Source organism: Cnephaeus nilssonii (genome assembly GCF_951640355.1).
Source record: "Cnephaeus nilssonii genome assembly, chromosome: 11".
NCBI classification, from domain to species: Eukaryota; Metazoa; Chordata; class Mammalia; order Chiroptera; family Vespertilionidae; genus Cnephaeus; species Cnephaeus nilssonii.
The window spans coordinates 3,124,391-3,149,237 of record NC_137082.1 but is presented as its reverse complement, the minus strand read 5'-3'; the positions used below and the strand labels follow the sequence as shown (position 1 = coordinate 3,149,237).

The 24,847-nt window shown below is 59.0% G+C and overlaps 1 protein-coding gene across 2 annotated transcripts in view; it reads left to right on the top strand.

Moving 5' to 3' along the window:
* The first annotated feature begins 2,334 nt into the window (after positions 1 to 2,334).
* Positions 2,335 to 24,847, top strand: part of CDH4 (cadherin 4) — a 386,793-nt gene continuing 364,280 nt past the window's right edge. For both annotated transcript variants that reach the window (XM_079783884.1, XM_079783883.1), the window contains exons 1-2: positions 2,335 to 2,442; positions 4,428 to 4,539. In XM_079783884.1, the coding sequence (XP_079640010.1) occupies positions 2,386 to 2,442; positions 4,428 to 4,539 (169 nt within the window). In that variant the 5' untranslated portion in view covers positions 2,335 to 2,385. The remainder of the gene's footprint in view (positions 2,443 to 4,427; positions 4,540 to 24,847) is intronic.

Genomic DNA, 24,847 nt, shown 5'->3' with positions numbered 1-24,847 from the left:
CATTTTAACAAGCTCCTGGGAGTGCATGCTGCTGGTCTGGGGCCCCTTTGGGAGGCCAGGCTGCAGACCCTCCTTTGTAAGCCACTGCCTGGGGTTTGCGATCACACTTCCCTCCTCTCTGACAGCCTCCTCCCGGCCTCGATCAAGCAAATCTGAGAAGCCGACGCTCTCTGCTGGGCTCCCCTCAGTCACTGCAGCGCTTCGGGCTCCTGTTCTCGAGGTGCCAGCTCCCACACATGATCTGCTGGGTAAGCGGGCTCCCTCCACCGTGGCGCTGGGAAACGCTCCCTGCCCGGGCCTGGGCGGGTTAGGAGGCCCACACAGCAGCAGCAGCCAGCCGCCTTTCCGGCCCGCCTTCCGCACCGTCGTCTGTGATGGGGATGATGATGGCGCCCACGTGCATAGTGAGGGCCGCTCTGTGCGTTAGTACACACCAGCGCCTGCACCTGGGCCTGGCTCGAGGCTGGATGGTGAAGGGATGTCCATACCCTTCCGGGAAGTCACAGTGCCCTTCGTCCAACCAAAGTGCTCAGACACGCAGCGGCAGGAAATGGGGTTCAACACGGAGGTTTCATCCTGTGCATGGACCTCAGGACCCCACCTAACACCTCTTTCTTTTTTTTTTCTTTTCTTCACGTTGGCACACCTGTGTGCACTGGGTCAGCTTCACAGAGGCTGTGGAGCAAGTGCTGTGCCCCGGCCGCCTCCGCCTCCGCTGAGGAGCAGCCTGCATCACCCTGGGGCCTCTGGAGACAGAGGCAGGTCCCAGATATAGAAGTTCAGGAGCCGGGAGAGGCGAGCTCTCCACGGGGACGCAGGACCCTGAGGAAGTCAGAGATGCGAGCACAAGGCTCAGAACGGACCTGCCCGTGGGATCCAGGATGCACGCGCCATGAATCCTCCCTGGGGATGCAGGACCCTGTGTGAGTCTGACGTGGAAAGCTTGGCACAGTCAGCCCTGTTCGTGGGGAAACCTGCTTTCTCCCACCCCATGCAGGGAACGGAGCAGGTTTGGGGTGATGGGACGCAGGACAACAAGGCAGGCTTGGTGGGCTGTTTACTAGTCACAGTTGCAGGGTGAGGCACTATACATCACCACCCCCCACACACACACCTCGGGGATAGACCTTACCCTGCCTTCTTCCGTTTCCTAAAATCTGACTTCCTGAAGATGAGCACAAGCCTGCCTCACCAGAGGCCCCCTGCTCAGGTGTGCAGGCTCTGGGGGAGGTCGGGGGCTGTTCTGCTCTCTTGTCCAAGTTGACTCTGACCTTGGAGCTCAGAAGGTCCACTCAATCTTCCTCTCCTCCTTTGCAGCGTATTTCTTAAACCAAAAGTAACGTATTTTGGACATAGAGCTCCCCCAAACCAAGACAAAGACATTTAAAACATCTGAGCAAACAAAGCACTTCTCTTTAAATCTCCAAGCTGAAGGGGAGCAGGCAGAAGCACCCGCCCTCCCCAGGCTGGGCCTGCTTTACTAGGTGACCCCTAGAGAGGTGTCTCCCCGTTCAGCAATCACCGGAGGGCCTGCCTGTACTGCCTCCCACAGCTCTCCTGCCTGCTGGGGAATTTCTTCCTTCCCTCCCCTTGCCTTTCCTTTCCAGGGGTTTCCAATTTCTTTCTTGGCTTCTCAGGCCTAGTAGCGCTGCTGATGCACCAATAGGATTTGGTCCCTTCCCCAAGGCCTTGGCCAGCGGGGCCCACACTTGCACTGTCCAGAGGCCTTGGGCTGGAACCCAGCCTAGGTCCTCTCTTCAGCTAATGCTGTGCATGGCCAGGAGGGCGGCCTGGGTCTGGGAGTTAATGAGAAGAACCTGAAGCACTAAGGTCTGAATGGAGCTCCCAGCCTAACATGCCCACCCCCACCCACCCACCCACCCACCCGCAGGAAGCTGGACTAAAGCTGCAGGGGCTCCCCATCCAGAAGGGGTGCCCAGGGTTTGGGGGCGGGGACTTCTTCCATCCTCATGGCCCCAAACCCCCATCCCCCACCCCCACACACTTTTACTTGTAAACGTTGTGTCCAAAGCCCCTTTGGCCAACACGGGCTCCAGATACCCCCGCCCTTGCCCAGCGCTGGCAGAGAGGCGGGGTGAGGGCGCGGCGCGGGGGGCGCGGCGCCTTTAAGGCCCGCGTCAGGCCGGCGAGCGCAGGGGCCGGGCGGCGGGCGGGGCCTCGGCGGGCGACAGCGCGGCTTCACCTGCAGTTCGGAACGCGCGGAACAGAGGCGCGGGCGGCTGGGAGGCCGGCGGACTAACCGGCCCGAGGGAGCGCGCCGCCGCGGGGCTGGAGGCGTGGAGCCCGCGGAGCAGCGGCGGCGGAGAGCGAGCTTGGGGCTCCGGCACCGGGAGGACGGGCTCCGGGCGCGGCGCGGCAGGAAAGATGCCCGCGGTCTCCGGCGTGCTCGTCCTGCTGCTCTCGCTCTCCGGCGCGCTCCGGGTAAGTTGCCGCCTCCTGCCCCGGCCGCTCGGAGCCCGGGCAGAGCGGGACCGTCCCCCGGAGCCAGCGGAGTGCGCATACGCCCGGAGAGGCTCTCCGGATTTCACGGCCCCCGCCGCGCGCCCCTCTGCAGAGAGCCGGCTTCCGCGCCCCACGAAGCCGCCTGCGGTTGGGAGGAGCGCGGAGCCGCCGGGCAGCGGGAGCGGCGGCACGGCGCGGTGCGGGAGTGTGGCTGGCTGGCTGGCTGGCTGGGGTGGGGACAGCAGGAGCTCTGCCCGAAGGGGACCCGCGGAGCATCCGTCGGCTGCCCTAGGTTCGCGGCTGCTGCACCGAGCTCGGTTCGCCCGCGCCTGGGCAGGCTGACCGCTGGCGGAGCCGGCGCGCCCTCCATCGCCCGGGAGCCTTGTGCCTCCGGAGTTGGCAAGACCAGCCGGGGCAGGGCTGCGGGCGCGGGGACCTGGCCGCAGCGGGCCGGAAATCGGGAAGCTGGGGACACCTGGTTTGGCCACCCTTGCCCAGGAAAGGGGGCTTGCGGTTAGGCGCCGCCTGGGTCCTCCGGGTGCCAGCCAGGACCTTCGCTGCGGGTGGGCGGCGATGTGGACCCGGGACACCCTCGCCGCCGAGACCCCGCGGCGTGGGTGGAGCTGGCGGGGCCCTGGCTGCTCCGAGCGGGGCCAGGGAGCCAGGCGCCAGGCGGCCGCAGAGCGAGGGCGTCCGGGAGCGCGGTCCGGCGCCCGCCTTCGTTCCTCCGAGCCCGAGAGCCGGTCCCCAGCCCCGCTCTGCGCCTGCTGGGGGCAGGGCCGATGGGGGCGGCTTGCGGGCTGCACGGAAGGCGCCCCTGTGGGAGGCGGAGGGGCCGCGGGAGTTGCAGGAACCCCCTCTCGTGGCCGTTCGGCCTCGCTGCTCCTCCTGGGCTGCGCGGCGTAACCTCGGAAATAAACCAGCGCCTGGGGCCAGGCCGCTCCGAGGCTGCAGGCGCGGGTGCCTCGGCACTCGCCGGGGGGCGGCTCCAAACTTTCCTGGGCAAGTGCGCCTCCCAGGCCCCATCTCCTTGGAGCTTCGTGCCGGAGGACCCGCCGCGGCGCCCCGCTTTCCCGAGGAAGGACCCCACGCCCTCCCTCCCTGCGTGTTTCTGGGCGAGGGGCGCCCGCGCCAACCCCGCGGTGGGTGCCTGCCCTGCGGTGGCGCGAGGGGCTAGAGCCGGCACGGCTGCAGGCGGAGGCATGTTCTGCTCCGCAGCCCTGGAAAGCAGGACTGCGGGGTGCAGGCTGCGCCCCTGCTGCAGGAGCTGGCTGGCGGTGGCAGCGGACTGGCTTCCCTCTGGCGCTGGCTGTTTCTCCCTCCATCGCCAGTCCCGTGGCTGAACTGCAGCTCCCCTCCCAGGCTTCGAGGGGCCATCCCACCTGCCTCTGCTCCCTGTCCGGCTCCAGACCCCGCCCGCTGGGCAGGAGCAGGAGAGCAGGGGGGGCTCTGAGAACAGGACACCCATCAGGTTAGTTAGGGCAGCTCTCCCTGCCGGGCTGGAGATGGGGGCCCTGAAGGTGGACAGGGTCCAGGGAAGTAGGAGGAGGCGGAGAGGACCCCAGCCTCCTGGCAGCTCCCTCTGAGCCAGCCCTGGAGGACCACCTTCCTGGTTCTGCCCCCACCCGCTCCCTGGTGACTGCAGAGAGGAGACAAGCCTGCAGGTGCAGCTCACGCGGGCATTGGCCTGCTCCCTGGCCTCCCTCCTCTGTGGTCATTGCTACCTCCTGGCTCCAGGCCTGATGCCTCTGGACACTCCTCACACTTGCATCCCTGTCATGTGCCAGTGGGGCCCAGACCGGCGCCCCTCCCCCTGCAGACTGTCCGCAGGCCAGCGCTGCCCTGGGTCTGTGGGAGCTGAGTTACCAGGCCTGGGGGAGCTGAGACCTTGCACCACAGGCTCCGCGGGTGGTTGGGTTAGAGTTCTGAGGACTGACCTTTGCTCTAACCTCTCTCCCTCTCAGGCCCACAGTGGGGGTCTTACAGCCAGGGAGACCTGCAAGGCTGGATTCTCCGAAGCAGATTACACGGCATTAATCTCCCAGAATATTCTGGAAGGAGAGGAACTCCTCAAAGGTAGGGTGGGCGTGGGGGCGAGGAGGAATTGCTCATCTTTCTCTGGATTGGGGAAGGTTTTTGATGTAAGAGGCCAGGCTGGTCTGGCTCGGAGCCATGCTCTTTGCAAACCGCTGGTTGTGAGGTCAGTGAGGTGCGGCTTGGGCCACCTGAGAGGCGTTTGCATCACAGGTGAATGGTTAGAAGCCCTGTCAGATCACAGGGGAATGGTTAGAAGCCCTGTCAGTTGTGAGTGAGGCGAATCATTTCCTGGACCACAAATTAGAAATCAGATGTAGCATCACCCAAGTAATATGCACAGAGACTTTCCTACAAGTTTACTTACGTATGAAATTTTGGATTCTTAAATTATCCCTGCTTTGAGATGCATGGTAAAGCAGATGATGTTGTTGGAAATGTGGTGAATAAGCCCACAGACGTGCTCGCCAGCGTGGCATTCATTTTCCTGACTGTCCCACCAACAACACATCAATGCCCAGGCAGGAGGGAGCACCGTGGACGTCCGTCTGGTCCCTGCGGGAGTCTGTCCACACTGGATGGCAAGTCACAGACGGCTTCAGAACGCAAAGGACAGTGGGTCCTGTGCCTGTCGATCCGTTTGCCTTTGAGGACGAGCTTATTAGACTGGGGAGGGGAAATTGGCCAGCTCTCCCTTCCCGGAGGTTCAACTTGGCTATGCGTCTTCCCTCCCGGGCTCAGTTTCCCAGAAAGCACAGCTTTTAGCTGATTTAAAAGGGATGGAGGGAGTGAACTTCAGAGAGCGCATCCAGGCTCAGTTTCACCATTCGCGACGAACAGAGCCCCGCTCCGTGTGTTGGGGAGACTAGGATTGTCCCCGGGGCACTGGCAGCCTCTGTGAGCTGGGGTGAGTCCTCAGAGCCTCCCCTGGGGACAGGGCTTGTGGACTTGCAGGTTCCTGTTATGTGAGTCGGGATTTTCATTTTACACCGAGTCCAACTTTTCTTATTTGTTGTCTTCTGAGTTGACTGTTCAGCAGGGGTGCGATGCTCTTGGCTCTGTCATTGATGACAAACAAACACAAAAAGAAGAAAAAGAAGGGTACACACCTCTGAGCGGTGGGCCTGGAAGGGGTGGGCATGTTTATGCGTCGGCATGTGCGGCCAGCGTTTCGGGAGCTGCTCTCGTATGGCACCTGCATGGTAAAGACTTAAGAGCTGGAGAGGTCAGGCCGTCTTGCAGGCTTGTGGCCTCCTGGGCGCCCCGGGCGCCTGCGGAGGAGGCCCGGACTGCTCTCGCTCTGTGTATATGCAGGTGCCGCCTTTGCATGTCCCGCAGCGGCCGCCCAGCCTCCCCAGGGGTGGGCTGCACGGGATAGGATGCAGGAGTGTCAGAGTGACGGAGGGACTCCAGGAACACTGCCTCTGCTTTAGTGACGACAGGTGCTACCTCCATGGGAGAGAATGGCAGACTCTCGTCCTTTTTATGATAAAATGTGGCATTTCATACAAGTCCCTCCTCCCTGTGCTGGCGGCCATGGCTCCTGGCCAGGGGGTTGGGGAAGCCTCGATCGCTGGCTGCGAGTTGGCCTGTCCTGTGTGGACAGATGGTTTGCACCTAGGGCGGGACGAAGAGCCTCTCATTATAGGTGAACTTGGACCAGCTTCTGAGATTGGTGGGTGTGAGACTCATTTTCTAAGCACTTACTTATACCTGAGACGAGGCCCAGCCCAACCCAACCCTGGGTATGGAGAGTGGGTCCCAGGCCTTGGGTTCCTGCACCTCCCTCCCTGGGGGGCCAGAGTCCCATCGCTCTCCCTGCACCTTGGGGTGTAACAGCCCCTCACCGCTCTCTTCCTCTGGCTCTTCTGAAGGTGAAGGTTCCCAGGTTCAGAGAGAGGTTGTAAATCTTAGAAGTCATTTTACACCTGAAGGCGAAAGCTGACATACACTCAAAGCAGGCAGATAAAGTTCTCTATCTACGTAGGAAATTTTGCAAATGACAAGACCACAGTACGCGTGTGTGAAAAGTAAATATGAGGCGTGATATTTCTGCAGTTCTGGTAGGAATCAAGTTGAGTAGGTGATGAGTATTTAAATGAGTTATTCCAATGAAGACAGCTTAGCATCAGCTTGTCAGGCGAAGCGTCACAGACGGACCGTTTTATAAGCGTGCCATCTGCCACTGGCGACTGCTGGGTGGCCCTTCCTGTCACCCGCGTTAGCCCACCGGCAGCCCCAACACCAGGTTCCAGGGGAGTGATTTGTTGCACAGTAATTAACTTGTTTATGATAAATGGATGGGAGAAATGTCATGGCATTTTGTTTTATGTCTGAATGAAAAGCATTTGCATTCTAAAAATTTCCTGCTAATTGGGCTTAAAATGGTTTCCCCATAGGGTGGCGAATACTGTGGCATTGCACACCTTGCGAACAGCGGATCCGCCACATTGGGCAGCACACGATTTAGCTGCGTCTCGCAGCGTTCCTCGGTCCCCTCCGCGTTCCTGCCCTTCTGGCGCGCCCATGATAGTTGCCGACATGCTCGCACGGCAGCTCTGTTTTGGGGATGATTCACTCGTGGACAGGGTCGTTGGGCATGGTAATGTCTAACTGGGATGGCGAAGCCATTTCCTTAGGCTGGACTGGAACGTTCTGGTCTCTAAGCCACAGCCTCGTCAGGGCAGTGGTGAGCGGTGTCGGTTTCTCTGCCCTGTTAATAATTAACCGTCAGCCGCCGAGGCTGTGCTGAGCCGTGACCTGCACTGCGCGCTGTCTGGAGGGCAGAGGGCTGGGGAAACCCAGGCCAGCTTCTCTGGAAAGCCCCAAGGATGGGAGGTGCCCCGCGGCCTGTGGGAGTGCAGGACTTGCGGGTCAGATCCCCTGGCTCCAGGAGGAGAGGGTGACAGGTGAGCAGAAGCCGTCTGCCGGGCACGGAGGGCGGGGTCTGAGGAAAGCGGGTCCAGGGCGTCACTGCAGAAAGGCGAGCTGTTTCTGACCCTCCATTCCGCGAGACTTCCTCAGAAAGCCTCTGTCCCACCCCGCCGACCAGGACTGCCCGCCAGCTGGCCTCCTCAGAGGATGGCATGTCATCTGGTCCGTGATCTCCCGCAGAAACCGTTAGGTTCGGGAGGGTAGCGGCCCTATTGCTCCGGTTTACCACTTAGATCGTGCTGGAATGTTCCTGGCCAACAGGATAAAACCCAATTGACAGTTTCCTCTCATAACAGTGAAAAGACAGGTGGTCGAGGGCTGGAGCAGCAGATCTGCGGCACCGTCACGTGCCTAGTATTTACTCTTAGCATTCGGCCATCTTCCGTTTGTTCCGTGACCGCTCATCATTGCAAACTGGCTGCTGTGGCTCCAGACATTGCATTTGAGTTTGGAGCAGGAAGAAGGAAGGAATGGTAGCAGCATCTGCCTCTCTTCTCTGCGTTAGGAACGCACTTGCTCAGAGCCCTTGCAGAAGTCTCGTTGGCTAGAACTAGATCACATGTCACAGAGCTGTAAGGGCTGGATGCTGGGAGGCCGAGAAGTGCATTATCACATTGGGCTGAGACCTATTATGATCCATCACAGGTCAGATTGGTTTTGTTTTAGGGAAGAAGGGGGGAGGGATGGATGCTGAGGAGAAGAGCATCAGTATCGACCAATAAGGCTTCCCAGGTTCCAGGACCCTACCTGCCACAGAGTGGACAAGCAGTGCTTTGTTGAATGAATGCCTCATTTGCATAACAAGGCGCACACAGGGAGGGAGGGTGAGGACAGACCAGATGCAGGTACCCAGAGTGGGTATCTCAGAACTGGCCACAGTGTAACAGGCGCGGCCCGGAGTGGCGTTACCTTGTCTTGGCAAGCAGGTTGGAAATAGCCTCTTTGCCATGCAGTTGGAGTTGACCCACATCTGTCCAGACAGGCAACTTGCAGAGCGGAAGGCATCACTAGGCATACGGGTAAGAGCCAGGCAAGGCTTATTGCACGCCCAACACCCAGTATCATGCCCGCATGTGGGGCGGTGGGTGTGCAAGCAGTATTGTCAGGTGAAGTAATGAATGAGCCAGAAAGTGCGCCACTGTGTGTTCCTGAGTTCCCTGCTACCTTGCAGAGGAGTGGGAGCCGCCATAGATGCTCAGGAAAACGGCACTAATGGTAAACCAACCACGTAGGATTTATCTAACATGATAGAATTAGTAGGCACTGCAGCTGCCTGTCAGCATCCATTCTCTCCCTCTTCCCGACTCAGAACCTCGCCTGTACTCACCCATGTGGCTCACGCTGAGCCCCGTCTTAGATGCTCCCACCTCTAGCTGATTCTCTGGCACCAAGGTGGTGCTTGGCCCTTTCTGATCAAGAGATCTAATCAGGTTATTCTATTAGCTGAGCTCCTGGAAAAGCTTTATTTGTTCCCGATTAAGAGGAACAGGCGTGGCTGGCGATGCCTTTTGCCTTTACCTCCTCTTCTGCCTGGAATGCGGGTGTGATGTCTCGGGGAGAGCAGCCACCTTGTGACTATGAGGCTAGGGGACAGGCAGTGGGTCCCAGGTGGCACCTGGAACAACCACCGAGCTCTGGGTGCCTCTTCCTGGAGAGGTGAGGAAAGCAAGGTCAGGGCTCCGCAGTTGAGCCCTTTCTCCCACACAGTGATGCCATCCTGACTGAGGGCAAACAAGAGCTGCGCCTGCTGGCAAGTGCCTGTCCTTCTTCCGCCAGCTCGGAGCCTGGCATTTGATCCTCTGCCCTGAGCCTGGGTATTCCAGCTCCCTCTACTCACCCTCGTGCCTTGGGCTCGGCCCTACGCTGGCTTTAGCCGCCCCCACTCCTTTGAGAATTCCTATCCATGTCCAGCATGCTGGCCCGCAGAGAGCCTGTCACTGGCTCGATGAAATGAGCAGTCACCACTGCCTACTACCCTGTGGCAGGACATTCGGGACTCATCCCACACATCAAGCCGAGGCCGCCTATCCGGCCCAGCCATCCGAGAGCGCGGGCTCTCCACTGCGTCTCTCAGCCGCCTCTTTTGGAAGCCAGGAGAGCACATGGGGACTTGGTGCACACTGCCAGCTGGTTCCAGGGACCCCTGGTCCCCTCAAAGAAGCAGCGATGAGTGGAGGCAGGCAGGACGCAGCCAGGATGCCCCTTGCTCTGGAAGCCAGAGGAATGTTTCTTCCTGAGGACCAAGACCTCCCGGCCTCTGCTGAGACGGCGTGTCACAGGGCTCGGGGAGCCAGCACGCCGCTCGGCCTGTCTGCGGCTGGCCTTGCCCTCGGGGATGGGGGCTGCTCTGGGCTTCTCAGCAGCCTTTCTCTGTCGTGACGTTGCCCGGTCGCAGGCTTAGAGATTCAGAAAGGGCTGTTTGTTTACTTAGAACACGGCTTCTCCTGGAGGAAGGGGAAGGCTGGCCGGCCAGGGCACACAGAGGGGGTCCTGATAGACACGCAGAAACACAAGAAAGGCGGCCCCTGCCGCCACGGCTCTCGCCATCCCCTGTATGTCGCTGCTTCCCCCACCCTTTCGGACAGAGGCTGGGGCGTGGGCCCTGAGGGTGGCTCCCGAAGGTGATGGACGGGAGTCCCTGCACCCTCTGAGCTCTGCCCTCTGTGCTGGCCGTCATCCGATGAACCCTCGCTGCAGAAGAAGGCGCAGCCAGTTAGCGGCATGGGAGTGACGGGCATGGATGCCTTTCAGAACAACGTGCTTTAGTGGCACCTTGAGATGAGGGCCTGTGAGACAGCGATTATAAGGTAGTAACATCGAGTTCCGCCCGCCCACGCCAGCCCTCGGGCAGTGTGTCCTGTCATCCCCGTTCCAGGGAGGTAAGATCACTCCCATTGGACGGCAGTCCCTGTGTGCGGCCAGTCCGACGCAGGTCCAGACCCGGTGCACACCTTGCATCTGCAACACCGGCCCTGGGACTAGGAGAGCTGGACCCCGCGAAGCCAGCGCTGGTCAAATGGCAGAGAGGGGTTCTACCGAGCAGCCAGTCGGTTCTGGAAGCCTGGCACCACACGTGAGCTGAGCTGGTGCAGGCACCGGACCGTCGTCATCAGGTACTCACCTGTGGCTTGGAGCACTGGGGACTTAGCAAGGCGTGTGTTCAGACCGTGAGCAAAGATGACGGCTCTGGTGAGACCGCCCTCTGTCTGCGAGTGGTCGGTTCTGCCTGGGTCTCGGGTCCTGGGGGTTTGCAGGACTGTGAGCTAGGTTCCTAGGTCTCTCTTTCTCTTTCTTTTTTAGAATCTCCTGCTCCCCCCCCCCCCCCCCAAGGATATGTTTTCATTTATTTGTAGAGAGAGAGGAAGAGGGTTGGGGGAGAGAGGCATTGATCAGTTGCCTCCCATAGGTGCCCCAACCAGGGATCAAACCCGCCACCGAGGCATGTGCCCGACCAGGAATTGAACCCACAACATTTTGGTGCATGGGACGATGCTCCAGCCAACTGAACCACCCGGCCAGGGCTCGCCCTTTCTTTCTTTTCTTTTTTTTTTTTTTTGTAATGCCAGAATTAATCGCAACCTGAGAGTGGGTGAGCAAGCAGGCATCCGTCTTTTCAAAGAATGTACCTATTCTGACTTTTTGAAGGGGCATTTTTTACTTGGAGTGAATTCCATTGTGAAAAACGCCAGGAGCTGAGTGAGTTTCTCTCCGTCAAGGGTGAGGAAGCTCTCCCGAGCGTGTTCTTGTAAAAGCTTGCGGCCCTTGCTTGTTCTTTAATCCTCCGAGCAGGGACCCTGGCATGCTGGAAGCTGGGCTGGTGAAATCACTTGCTTTTTGTCAAAAGGCTCAGTATTTTGGTGACTTTTTGCCTGGGCTCTAGGCTGCCCTCTCCTGGTGGCCTCTAGTACTGTCTCAGGCTGGCTCCCTCCCCCACCCTCCTTTAAACAAGCAAACAAAAAAAACCCTAATCTATTTCATTATTTTGGACCAGTGCGTGGTACCAGGCCATTTCCTGTCAGCCTCCGTCAGGGCAGACTGCTGTTTTTGAGGACTTCCCATATGCTAATGCGTGCCTTCATCGGATGCCTGCGAAAGCCATCGGGGGGCTCAGGGCAGTCACAGGAGGCATGCAGGGGGCCACCCCCCACGCTGCCTCTCCCAGGGAGGCGCTCGCTGGACCATGGCTGTATGTGCTTCCTGGGGTGGTGCCAGTGGCCACAGCCTCAGTGCTTCACTGACCCAAATGGTTCTGATGCTGGCAGTCCAGCTCAGGCCCCTGGGCTACACTCACGTGCTGCCGGGGCTGCCTCCTCCTGGAGGCTCCAGGGGCGAAGCCCTCTCCTGGTCTTTGCAGCACCTCCTCGTAGACACGCCTGCTCTCCTTGGCTGGCGCCCCCCCGCCCCCCACCCCTCGCTGGGCCCGCGCTTCGGCTCCCTCTCCCTGTGCCTCGGCCCCAAGCTCCCATCACCTACTCTTGCTCTCCCCTCTGGCCTCCTCGCCTGTGTGCGGACATGGACCCTCGTGGCGGCACTGGGCACACCTGCGTAATCCGGGGTCGCTTCCCCCTCAAGGTCTGGAACCGACCGCCCTTTTGCCGCATCAGGCGGCACATTCACAGGTCCCGGGACTAGGACGCGGCATCCTGGGCCTCGCTCCTGCTGGCATGAGGACGGGTCCTCCCACCCCACACGCTGAGCACGAGCTGTGTCTGGGGCACTGCGCTCTGGTCTGCTCTCAGTCCTGGGACCTTTGCCGGTGTGCTTGCCCCCCCCCCCTTCCTGTGGAGGAAACGGGCGGGGCGACTGAGGAGCCTGGGGCGAGACACAGGCGGAAGGCCGGTCTGAATCCACTCCGGAGCCCTCCTGCACCCTGCCCTGCCTCTGGGAGCTCGCCGGCCCTGGCCCTGGCCGGGAATCCGCTCTGCTGCTGTGTCTGTGGGGCCTGAGCCCGGCTTCGCGCTGTGGGGACTGAGCTGAGCCCGTGGGCTCTGCAGCAGCAGCTCTGATCTGGCTGCTTTGAACTTCGCCTTGTTTGGCTTTGCTGTTTTCCTGCGACTGTGTGTGGGGATTTAGGAGGATTAAGGTAAGCCTTCAGTGACAGATAACATCCAAAGGCGGAGCGGCGCCAGCAGGACACCTCGTGGAGGACGGGGTTACCTGCCTGGCGGCTCCGGAGGGCGCTCTTGGCCCAGACCAGGTGCGGGTCCCTTAGGAACACAGTGTAGTGCAGCTCCAGCCCCAGGGCAGGGAGGGCGTGTGGACGCCCTGTCCGTCCCGGAAGGACCTCGCTCTGTCTCTGAGCAAGACGGAGGACCACGCGCCTCCCTGTGTGTGCGCCTCTGCCTTGGAGAAACGCCGGGTGTGGGTTTGCGTTGGTGTTCGCTGCCCTAGTGTAAGTGAACACCGTGGAGGTGGACCCGCGTGGAAAGCCGAGGGGCCTGGGGTGCGGGTTTGCTCCAGCGGGACCCAGGGAGAAGGCGGCTGACACGGCAGGAGCCGCCCCGGGAGCTGGGGGCACTCTTGGGAGAGGGGCTGAATCAGGGTACCCTCCCTTCTCTGAGCCTCAGTTTCCTTACCTGCAAAGCAGAGGAGCGGGATGTCTAAATGTGGTCCAGGAACTGGGGGGCGCTTGAACCCAGCAAGCCCCTGGGTCCCCTCCCAGATCTACTGTAATGAGTTGGACAGTGGCCCCAAAAGATAGACCTACCCGGCACGGTGACTATGACCTTGTTTGGAGAAAGGGTCTTCGCAGGTATAATCAAGGGTCTCCGATGATGTTATCTCCGATTACCTGGGTGGGCCCTACATCCAGTGACAAGGTCCTTGTAAGAGACAGAAGGGAACTTGTGGACCCAGGAGAGGCCACGTGAAGATGGAGGCAGAGACGGGGCGGTGCAGCCTCAAGCCGGGCCCCCTGGGGCCCCCAGGAGCCAGGAGAAGCAGGGCGGAGCCTCCGGGAGCAGCAAGGCCTGGGACATCTTGATCTCAAAAGTCTGCCCTCCCGACCTTCAAGAGAACTCGTTACCACAGCCCAGGGCCCTCACACGCCCCGAGTCAGACATTCTGGGGCTGGGGCTGGGAGTCGGGCTATTTAATCCAACTCTAGGGAAGCTGATGCTCATGACCTTGCGGGTCTCTGGCCACAGGGTCTCCAGCTTCAGCACTCAGGGCCAGCACGCCTAGCGGGAGATGCTGGCATCCACGGGGGTCCTGCCAGGGGTCAGCGCCTTCCAGTGCCACTTGGGTGGACAGTGGGGGCGATGCTTTGCTTTCCATCTCGCTGGCTCAGCAAATGAGGCTTTAGGGCAGCAATGTAGTGTTTTATGTCACAGAGCAGTTTCATCAGAATTAAAATGTATATGGCACGCTCGCGCCCCCCGCATTATCTTCCCGGTCAGGTGCAGTCCTGACAAGGACCCTACTGCCACCGTCCCGTAGACGCGCTGTAAACACTGTGCTAGTCTGAGGGGCCGAGTGTGGGGCGGCTTGTTTAACGCGGCTGCTGGAGAGGCAGCGGCTGCTCCTTGAGTGTGCAGCCTGCCCACTGCAGCGAGGCCTCCACAGAGGAACACGCCGCTTCTCTCCCCAGAACTGCTTGACTGTGCAAATGCAAAAAGGCATCTCTCTGGCTCCGAGTGTCTCGTGCCTGTGTTTCCAGCAGCCGCGTGCTTGATGCCTGGCTGCTTAGCTCCCCTGCAAGCCCAGGTTTGCACGCTCGCTCAGGAAAGCGGCTGCCGAGCTCGTGTCGAGGGCCTATTCCTGCCCCTGCCACTTCTTTGCAGGTGCACTTAGGCAGCCTCACGCACACCTGGGACAGTCTCAAGCTGCCCTGCCCACTGGCTCTATGGCTGATGGGAGCCCCAGGTACCTGCCGGGGCTCCAGGTCCTACGGCCGAGCTGCTGCAGAGCCTTGAGCATCCTCTTTCTCTGCCTTGGGATGGCAACCCAGGGGCCGGCAGCCAGGATGGGATGGGCCTGTTCCTTCCAGAGAATGACCCGGGCAGCAGGGCCAGGGGGTCAGGGCCCCACGCCCCTCTCCAGCTGGCGGCAGGCTGCATCTGACACCTGTCCCCACTGGCGCCTCTTTCCTTCCTTGTGCAGGAGCAGAGGGGAGGGCCCTGTCTTTGTAACCTGCCAGGTAGGTTAGGCTTTGTCCCGATGTGCAGGCTGGTTTGCACAGTGAGGGCTTGGAGGGGAAAGACATCCTTTTTCCTTCTGTCCTTCAGCGAGGTGTCTCACTCAGTGGCGGGGGAACCACAGGACTTTGATGAATGAACTCTGTAAACAGGAGAAGCTGCCATCTTTGGGGAACCCCAGAGTCCCCCACGGGAAGCCTGGCCCTGCCCCAGCACCCATCGATAGAGCCCTTGTGTGCTGGACACTGCACTAGGTGCCTCACCAGGCCGGTGGGTTAATCTGCAGGGGACGCTGATGGGCAAAGATTCGGGGTCACCTGTTTAAGCTCCTGCAGCCTATCCTGGAGGAGCCCCGAGTTAAACAGGCAGCCTGCCTCCTGCGGCCACCCCTCCACCCAACCTGTCTGTCTCCTGAGCCCAGATTCCCCCACAGAGATCAGGCACCTCGGGGCACCCAGGATCTGATCAGCCTCCGGGGTTCCAGCCCCATGCCCCAGTCATCAGCTCTGCGGCACCAGGCACGGGTGCTTAGCTGTGTGAGCTGTGGCACCTCCCCTCGGAGGGGTGACCGTTCCCCTGGCACAGGAAGACGTGGGTGATTTGGGGAGCGGGGCCTGGCCCGCAGAAAGCCCGGCGCTGGGACTGACACTCGGTCACTGTCCCTCTCATCGCTGTGTAGACAGCAAGCCCTGCCCAGAGGTACCTGGCTCTGGGGAATTGGCCCCGCCCCTCCTGTCTCCTTACCTGGGGCTGCAGGAACTGCCCGCCTGCAGGAAGCCCCTCTGTTCCCTGCCACATCGGCCCAGTTCTCCATGGACCCCCCATCTCCAGTCCCAGGGCCCAGCCCCCAGATGCGCCGAGCTGGCCTTTGAGACGGTCATTTTCCAGTGATGGCAGCTCGATTCAATGGCTTCTTATGATTTTGTTTGGTTTGTTTTTATGACTTTTTTTTTTTAATCTGCTTGGCCTTTACATCCTTATGTGTGGCCAGAGATCTTTTGGCAAAAGGCATGTTTTAAAATTGCATGAATAAATAATGGGATGACTTATTTAAAGCCCTGAGGCTCAGGGGCAGCTCGTGGACAGAAGTCACCGGTCGTTACGTATTACTAGGCCGTGGCATGATTGGGTCATGTCCTGTCATCTTGAATGCTGGCGCCTCGAGGTTTGATGGAGTTAGAAGTCAGGCACCCAAAGGTGCCACACAGCAGCCTCCTCCCTGTATGACGCGGACACTTTCCTCTTGAGTTATCTCCTTTGCTCCCACCTTCCCTCAGAGACAAAGAAGGGATTATACAACTAGTCTTATGCAGTTCCCACATTTTGAGATAAAAAACAGAATACCGGTGGAGGGCTGAAGGCTATAAAATTGTGATCAAAAGTCCGTAAAATTATAGAATTTGTGTTTTCCTGAGAATAGAGCATCTTCACAATGACTTTTTTTCTTAAAGGAACTGGGCAGCTTACAGATCGATCCGCAGAGAGATGTAAGCTATATTTCCAGGAGGGGGGAAAACAGAGCTACATGCTTGAAATGTTAATGGCTGGTAAGCGTCAATTTTCTGCAATCCTGGCTAATAAAAGTGGCATATAAGACATAAAATGTCACGCTGCCAAAATCGCAGGGGCCTTTGAAATCCATCCTGAAGTCTGGGATCCTTTGACGGTGATGGGGGCGGGGCCGGAGTGTGAGCTCCGGTACTTGCCTCCGGGGTGAGTGAGGGCTTCTCGGGAAGGCAGGAGCGTCTTCAGGAGGTGGGAGTGTTTCTCTGGAGTATTTTTGGTTGAAACACTTCACCAATATTCTTCCTAGCCCCAGGTATGCAGATGCACATCTATTACAGGAGATGCTTCCACCTTGACACACCTGAGCAGTTCCTGTGGGCTATGGTATGTCCTGTGGGGCAGGGGTTTGCTTGAAACACGGTGAGCACAGTGTTCTCAAACAACCTGTGATTTCAAACTCAGTGACGGTGACAGACTTCAGTTGGTACCAGGTTGTCTACACTGCTTAGCTTGGAATTCTGGCCCACGGGGGATTTCTGGCCCACGGGGTTCTGGCCCACGGGGGTTCTGGCCCATGTGGGATTTCTGGCCCATGGGGGATTTCTGGCCCACGGGGGTTCTGGCCCACAGGGGTTCTGGCCCATGGGGTTCATGCCCCACAGGGGTTCTGGCCCATGGGGTTCATGCCCCACGGGGGTTCTGGCCCATGGGGGATTTCTGGCCCATGGGGGTTCTGGCCCACGGGGGTTCTGGCCCATGGGGGGTTCTGGCCCACAGGGGTTCTGGCCCATGGGGTTCCTGCCCCACGGGGGTTCTGGCCCATGGGGGATTTCTGGCCCACGGGGGTTCTGGCCCATGGGGGTTCCTGGCCCACGGGGGTTCTGGCCCACGGGGGTTCTGGCCCATGTGGGATTTCTGGCCCACGGAGGTTCTGACCCACGGGGATTCTGGCCCATGGGGGTTCTAGCACCAGGGGTTGAAGGGTAGGGAGCTCCTCACTCGGCCTCCCCTCCTCTCCCTGGTTTGGGTGCCTTACCTGGGATGCAAATGTGGGGAGGCAGAGCCTGCAGCTCAGGACGCTCACTGGGCCAAGAATGGCTCCTGCTGCGCCAATTCCCAGCCCCTGGGGCCTGGGGCCTTCCGCCGTGTGACAGGGAGCCACTGGCATGGCGTTCGGCTGGGCAGAGTCAGTGCCACAGAGGCCCGGGCCTGCCTTTCTGTGTTTTTAACAAATATGTTTTTATTGCTCTGATAGGTGGTTAGAGCTGAATGCCCACAGGGTTCAATTCCAGGCCAGGGGAGCCCACTTGGTGCAGGTTCCCCAGCCCCAGGAGGAGCAAGTGTGGGAGGCAACCCATTGATGTGTCTCATGTAAGGTCTCTCTCTCTGTCTCTCTCCCTACCTCCCTCCCCTCCCCCCTTCTCCCTCCCTTCCTTCTACTGTCTGTGGAAATCAATGAAAAAAATATCCTCGGGTGAGGATTAAAAAAAAGTGTGTGTATTTATATATATATATATATATATGTGTGTGTGTGTGTGTGTGTGTGTGTGTGTTTTGTTGATTTTTCAGAGAGAGAAGAAGAGAGAGAGACAGACAGACAGACAGACAGACAGACATTGATGAGAGAGGAACATTGATCAGCTGCATCCTGCACACCCCATACTGGCGATCAAGCCTGCAACCCCGGCATGTGCCCTGACCGAGAATTGAACCACTGACCTCTAGGTGCATGGGACAGTGCTCAACCAATGGAGCCACACGGCCCAGGGCAGTGCCTTCCTGGTCTCTTTGTGAGCAGGATTCAGTCCCCCTTCGGGCTGGCTTGGAGCCACATGCCTGAGCCACTGTGAGGCTCAGCCTTGAGGGTCAGGGTCTGCATTTAAATTCTGAAAATCTTCCGTGCTCACGGTTGTTGCCTCCGTGGTCCTCACCTGCCACCTGCACACGGCGTTCGATTTTCGGCAGCAGCAGCCTGGAGGCCTTGCCTCCCGCAACCTGAGAAAAGGTGCCACTAACAAGATGGCTGTGTGGAGGCGTGAGAATCTTGGTTTCACCTGTTCCCAATTGAAAAATAAAAATGAGGGTCACCAAGGTCTCTTCAACGTGCCAAGGTTTGTTTTGGGGGACTGGTTGGGACCTTGAGGGCTGGTTGGGTTTGCAGGGGCTGTGTTTAAATCCAGCAGCTTAGGGGGGCGGGGTTGAGTGGGGGTGCGGGCCGGAGGAGAGGGGCTGGGAGGAGCAGAGCTTGGGAGCGGGTGCTTGGCTGCTTCCTTCTTTCACGGGAAATGATGTCATTAGTGGCCTTTCCTCCCTTTAGAAAGGAAGCGCCAAGAAGGGAGCCCTTTCCAGCCTGGTCTCCTGCCCCTGGTGGCCCCGGTGGCCCCGTGCTGTTGGCAGGTGTGGGAGCCCCGCCCACTGTCGGATTCTAAAAGGAGGATTCAGCCAGGATGGCCTCTGAGGAAAAGTCCCTAGCGGCTCTCTGAGGCAGAAGCTCCCAGGAGGCCCTAATTAATCCTTCCTCCAGCTCTGAGCAGAGGGGAGCTGCGTAAGAGGGGGCTGCGTCCCCCTCTGCCCTGGCTCCCCTCTCCTAGACAGAAAAGCGCATCCCCTCCTCCCTGGGAAGGTGGTGTTTCCTTGGGAAAGTGTCCCTGCAGGCTGCTGTTACGCAGGAGTTCTCTTTCTGCATCCCTCCCTTGTCAGTCCTGAAATAATGCCATTCCTCCTTGCTGAATGTCACCCGTTAAAACTTCTGTGGGGAAAGGCATCCTTGATGAGAGCGTTGTGTATCGGGCACATTGCTGGCCACTCCCCAGGGTGCGGGGAGCTGACGGGAGACTGTGTGGAGGGCGGACACTGGTCGGTGTCTCCGTGAAGGAGTCCGAGTCCTGCGTGTCCCCTGGGAACCTGGCGGCGGGCGCTTATCTACTTATTTCCTAACACAGTGCGCTGGCTCCGCAATCTCCATCGCGTCGCCCTGAGGACTGACTGCTGGAGGCTATGGCCGCTCGAGGAAGTGATTGGATTTTTGCAGAAAGGGAAGGATTAATGCGGTGGGAGCTGGATAAGCTGGCGGTCCAGCCCGGCACAGGCCAGCGGGCCCCGCTCCTATCGCCGGCAGTGGTTCGCTGGTGCGGAGCCCTGTGGAGCTGCCATACAGGCCATGCAGCGATGATTGTAGTTTTGCCACTTAAAACACAGGTCTCGGGCTGTGCATTGTTAACATGACAACCGTTCAGGGAGACACACGGTGCCTGCCTGCCCTGGGCACGGCACGGGGAACCCTCCTCGCGGAGTGACTGCATCCCATCACCCCTTCCGCTTTCCTGAGCCTGAGCCTCCTTTCCGTGGAACTCTGAGGCCAGGATGTGGCACCGCAGTGCATGTCTGCAGCCTCGGGCCAAACATATTGCCGTCTGTACCGGGGGAGCCGAAGGCTGTGCTTGAAATGGTCTCACTGTCGGCATTGGAGGCCCTCGTTAGCTGCGTGTAAGCCACCGATCTGTGCGGGATGTTCCTGACCCAGGTGCTAATCTTGGGTTTTACCTGGGGGCTAGGGGGGAGAGGGTTAGGGGCCAACTTGAGCAGTGGATCAGTGTGATCCCGTATTCATCCATCTTCCCGTCCCCACCAAGAAAACAACAGCCCCTCGTGCACAGCCCCACGCCCTGAGCTGGTGTTGAGACCCACTCCCTCTAGTTGCTGTTCCCCTTGGGGCCACGGTCGGTGTCTTGATGGGCTGACATCTGAGGAGGCCCAGACTGGTGGTTCTGGATGGTGGAGACTGGGCCTGTTATAATGTCCCAGGCGCTCTGAAGCGGCCACGGGGTCCGGAGCTGCTGGGCAGAGGGAGGGTGGGGCCACACTTCCCTTCGATATGTCACTGTTGGTGGTGGTTCGCTTCATAGTCACTGTGGATACGAAGTAGCTGCAGGCGTTGTGGGCCCGTCAACCCCAGATCCTGGAGACGCTCAGGCCCCCGTTGCCCTCGTGCGCGCCCACCTGGCCAGGCACCAGTGCTGGGTCACCTGCCCAGGGCCCTCGCCCTGTCTGCTTTGTCCCTCTGTTTGGGCTTCCCCGCCCCCACCGGCTGGCCCTTCCACCTGTGGGGATCTTAAGGGCTTCCTGATTCCAATGCCATTTCCCCATGAGCTATCTTTTTCTGTCCTCTCCCTTCCCTGCTGCCTGAGCTAAGACAAATTAATTACATCCCCATCCATTGTCTCATAGTTTTACTAAAATATGCAATGATGCAATGTTTGTTTTACTCTCTTCCAAGTCTGCCCAAACAGTGGTCTTGCTAGGAATGTGAATGTGTATACATGTGTGAGTATATGTGTGAATGTGTGTGTATATGGGTACGTGACTGTGTGAGTGTGTGTGAATGTGTACATGAATCAGTGTGTATGTGTGTGAGCGTGTACATGTGAATGTGTATATGTGAGTGTGTGTGTTTGAGGGAGTGTCCGTGTGAATGTGAGTGTGTGAGTGGGTGTGTCTGTGTGTGTCTGAGTGCTGGGTGACAGCTTGGGGAGTGACTGGAGGGTATGTATGATGGAGGGTATGTACGGTGGAGGGCCAGACCGAGGCCCCGGTCGCACGCCTGTGAGCCTCCCTCCGAGGAGGCATCTTTGCAGGAGGGAGCAGATGAGCTCCCTCCCACCTCAGAGAGGCAGAGGCCAGAACTGACAGGCAAGAAAATACGAGAGCGCGGTAATTAGATAATTAGAGAAAGATGGGCATAAAATGGAAAAGCCAGGGTATTTTTCATTTTGCATCTCTGTATTGGGGCTTCCTCGGTTTATTTATTAAGCCATTACCGAAGCAAAGTAAGACGAGTGGGTCTCCGTCTGATGGGATTGCCCCTGTGCGGCCGTGTGGCTCCGGGGCCCGGAGTGTGATGGGATAACAATGACAACGATGGCCCCGGGTCTTCGTGCCGGACAGCCTCCCCTCTGTGTGCGTCCCCGCGCTCACCAGCTGCAGATGAACCGGAGGCAGGGCTGGCTGCCAGCCCAGTCCCACCGGGAGCCGCTGGGCAGCGCCCGGGCCCCTAGGCAGGGTCTGTGTTCTAACCCGGGTGCCAACGCGTTCGTTGCCATTTGGGAAATGTTCACTCATGGGCTCTTGGCTAGGTCCCCCACCTGCAAGCCAGGCACGTACAGGCCCGGGTCCTGGGGGTGAAGGGGCCCAGCTGTTGGCTCTGCTTTATTTTGTAAATCGTTTGCCTTGTTGGCCTCCGGCCACGACCCCTCCCCCCCCCCCAACACCTTCCCCATGCCGCTCCCACTGCCTGTCATTTCCCTGCGGGAACTGGGCGTTTCTGGGGTGAGACTGACCTGGGAGGTGGAACTGGAAGCGCCTGTGCCGGAACCACCCGCCCGGCCGAGAACGATCCATCGCCATCATGGCGTCCCCCAGCTCACGGTGCTGAGGCCCCCCAAACGAGGCCGTATGTTGGGAGCTGTGGCTGCGCTCGGAAGGGCTCGTCCCGATCACTGAAGTGGTGTGTCCAGGGGCTGAGGACGCAAGGCCCCCTGCCTGGCGGGGGCGGGGGACACCCCTCCTGCTGTGAGACGCAGAGGCCCTACCCTGAGCTCAGCCCCTGGGAGACCGCTCCGCTCCGGGCCTGCAGTGAGTGGAGGAGCAGGGGTGCAGGCAGTTGGAAGGTGTGGGGAGCGAGGGGTGGTCTGCACAGTGCGCTCTCTCCTCTACAGCTGGGGCTTCGCTGTCCCCTCCCTGTCCTCTGGGGACCAGCCGGGGGGAGCCCCAGGGCTCAAGGAAGAAGGTGCCCGGTGGTCTCGCCCCCCGGGCCGCTAGCTCATGAAGGGGGCTGGCTTCAGAGTCCAGTGGCAAGGACCTGCGTTCGGGGAGGCCCACGGTCAGCTTGCAGACTCTCCATGAGCAGATGAAGGAGGTGGGGAGTGATGGGCCCGGAGGGGACGAGGCTCGGCATGGCTCTGCTCAGAGGCCCTGCCTCTCCTTCGCTGAGGGTGGCCCCGTAGCAGCCACTGGCCTTGACTGCTGTTCCTAAGGGCTGTCTTGTCCCTCTGTCCCCACTCATCCGGAAGCGTTCTATGAAACACGCATCAGGAACATTCAACTCGTTGGGCGGGAACAGGCCTAGGCGGTGGCTTGCCTGCCACCCGGCTAGCGGCTCAGTCCTCACACTGATCCGCTGCCCCTCACTCTGCTCTCACCCACCCTTTACCGAAGTACCAAGGGCTTCAGAAGCCAAGGTCCAGGGTTCCCGCACCTGCAGCCGCCGAGAGGCCGGCTCAGAGGGACCCTCAGTCAGGGCCGGTTGAAGAACTGGAGCATAACCTCTGCTCCAGTCGCCCCGAGGTTATGAGGTCTCCAGGGGCGAGGCAGCCGAGGGGAGAGTGCAGACATAGGCGAGACTGGGAATTGGGCCTCGCCCTCCTGAGGGTGTGCCCTCGCCTACGCCCGTGGGAACGCATGCTTGGCCAGCACTTCAGTTTCCATGCATAGCATTGTGTATATGTGATATGTCACCATGTGGGCATACATGTATGATGTATGTTTGTATGTGCATGTGTAGTGTGTACACAGGCATGCATATAGTGTGGTATACTGTGTATACATATGTGCCTGCACACACATGTACCTGCCAACATGTGTGATGTGTGCAAGCATTGTGTGGGTGTGTTGCACACATGCATATGGATGGATGTGTGGTATGCGTGTGGTATGCATGTTTTGTGGGGGATAGAAGGATGTTCTTTGCTGCTGGAGACGACACCATGATGAAAATGTGTGTAAACGTCTTACAGCTCTCCCCCTCACAGTGGGTCAGTGGAAGCAGAATTCACAATTTCTGGTTGAGAGGCGGTTCGTGCACAGCCCTGGATCCACGCGGCTCAAGGACGTTTCAGAGAGGCAGGGCCACTTTACGTTTCCGGTGAGGACTCTGGGGATACTCCTGTTCCCACACCTCCCCTGACCAAGGCCTCTCAGATGGCCAACCCTTTAAACATGTTTTCCAGCGGGACAGGCACACGCTGGCATCATCTAACGTATGCGTTTAATTAGCTGAGAGGTTAGGCATTTAACCAGTATGTTTTGCCCTCCCCGCTTTCTTTTGCAAATTGTGTGCTCATGTTTGTCGGTTTTCGGTCAGGGTGACTGCCTCCTGTGAGGGTAGAGATGCATTTGGAGAAACTTCAACATCCTCTTCAACCTGCAAACACGGCTTGGCTTTGTCAGCTCAGTCACCGCCGAAATCCCTCAGGAAAGTTTCGGGTTGTTTTCAAGTTCTTTTGGTGCATTCTTAGAGTTTGTCCCTAAGTGCTAATGTGTGGATCTCTTTTACCCAGTTATGGTTCGTTTATATCAATAAGTAAGCTACTCCTAGCCAAACTGGGTAAAGACTCCAAATGAGATTCTCTGAAAGGCCGTGGGGTTTCCAAGGCCTGAAATCAGGGTTGAAGTAGCTGCCAGGTCAAGGCAGGCCCCTGTAGATCATGCGCTTTGCCCTTTCTTTGAAGGGCCAGACAGTGACCCACTGCAACACAAAAGCAGCCTCAGACCATTTGTAATAAGTGGGTGCAGTTGTGTCCCATCAAAACTTCACTGAGAGCCTCGGGCTGTGGGCGGGGCTTGACCTGCCTCAGCCCCTCCCTCTGCTCCTGTATCAGATCCTCCCCTTTTGCTCCTGTGGTCTGTGCACTGGAGGAATGTGCCCTGGTGCAGCCCCGAGCCTTTGCATACATGACACTTTAGCCCTCCTAACATGTTGTGAAGCTTGTTGTCATCGGCCCCACTTGACAAATGAGGAAACTGGTCGGCAAGCTCAGAGGACACAGTCAAGGTCAGATTGCTGTAAAAGGCAGGCTGGGCCTTAAACCAGGGGTGCTGGACAATCACAGTGGCCTCAGAAGTGCAGGATCAGGCACAAGGGTCAGAGGCCGAGGGCACGCAGTAGGCAGCTGTCCCCGGGACTGAGAGGCCTCAAGGAGGAGGCCGAAGAACCCAGGACTCGGGGAGCGCAGAGGCCCGCCCGGCCCTGCAACCTGCCGCCAGCGTCTTCTGCTGGGCGCGCGGCTGTAATAAGGGAAGATAAAGGAAGTGAAACACGATTAAGCACTGATGGATAGTGTCTTCAGTTCTCAATTTAATGATCTGCAGCCGAAAGTCTGGAGCTATGCACGAACCGGCTCCTCGCCTCCTGCTTGCTCTGCTCACCCCGATAAGGAAATGAAAGGATTACTGCACCAACGTGAAACCCAGATGCCAGCGTGCTGCCTCATCACCCAGCATGGCGCTGCCACCGGAGAGCCACGCGCATGTGCCACCGGGGAGCCCAGGGGCGGCTCGGTCACCGCACCTCCAGCTAGGGTGAGAGGTCGTTTGGGGGCCAGATTTCTTTCTTTATCCTCACCTGCGGATTTTTTTCCCATTGCTTTTCAAAGAGAGTAGAAGGGAGGGGAGGAGGGGGACAGAGAAAGAGAGAAATATCGATGAGATAGACGGGCAGGGAGCCAACCCACAACCCAGGCACATGCCCTTGATTGGGAATTGAACCCGCGACTCTCTGGTGCACAGGAAGACACTCTAACCACTGAGCAACACCAGCCAGGGCGGGGGCTAGATTTTTCCTGTGATATTGAGTTCCACAGAATGGAAGAAAATTCCAGCCAGTGGGATTGGGAAGGACAGTGATCAGCTTTGAGGCGGTTCATCTCCCCGGGTCCACCTGGCGACGGAAGCTGCTGGCCGGGCACGTCCTGATTCCCTTTCCTGGGTGTACTCCTCAG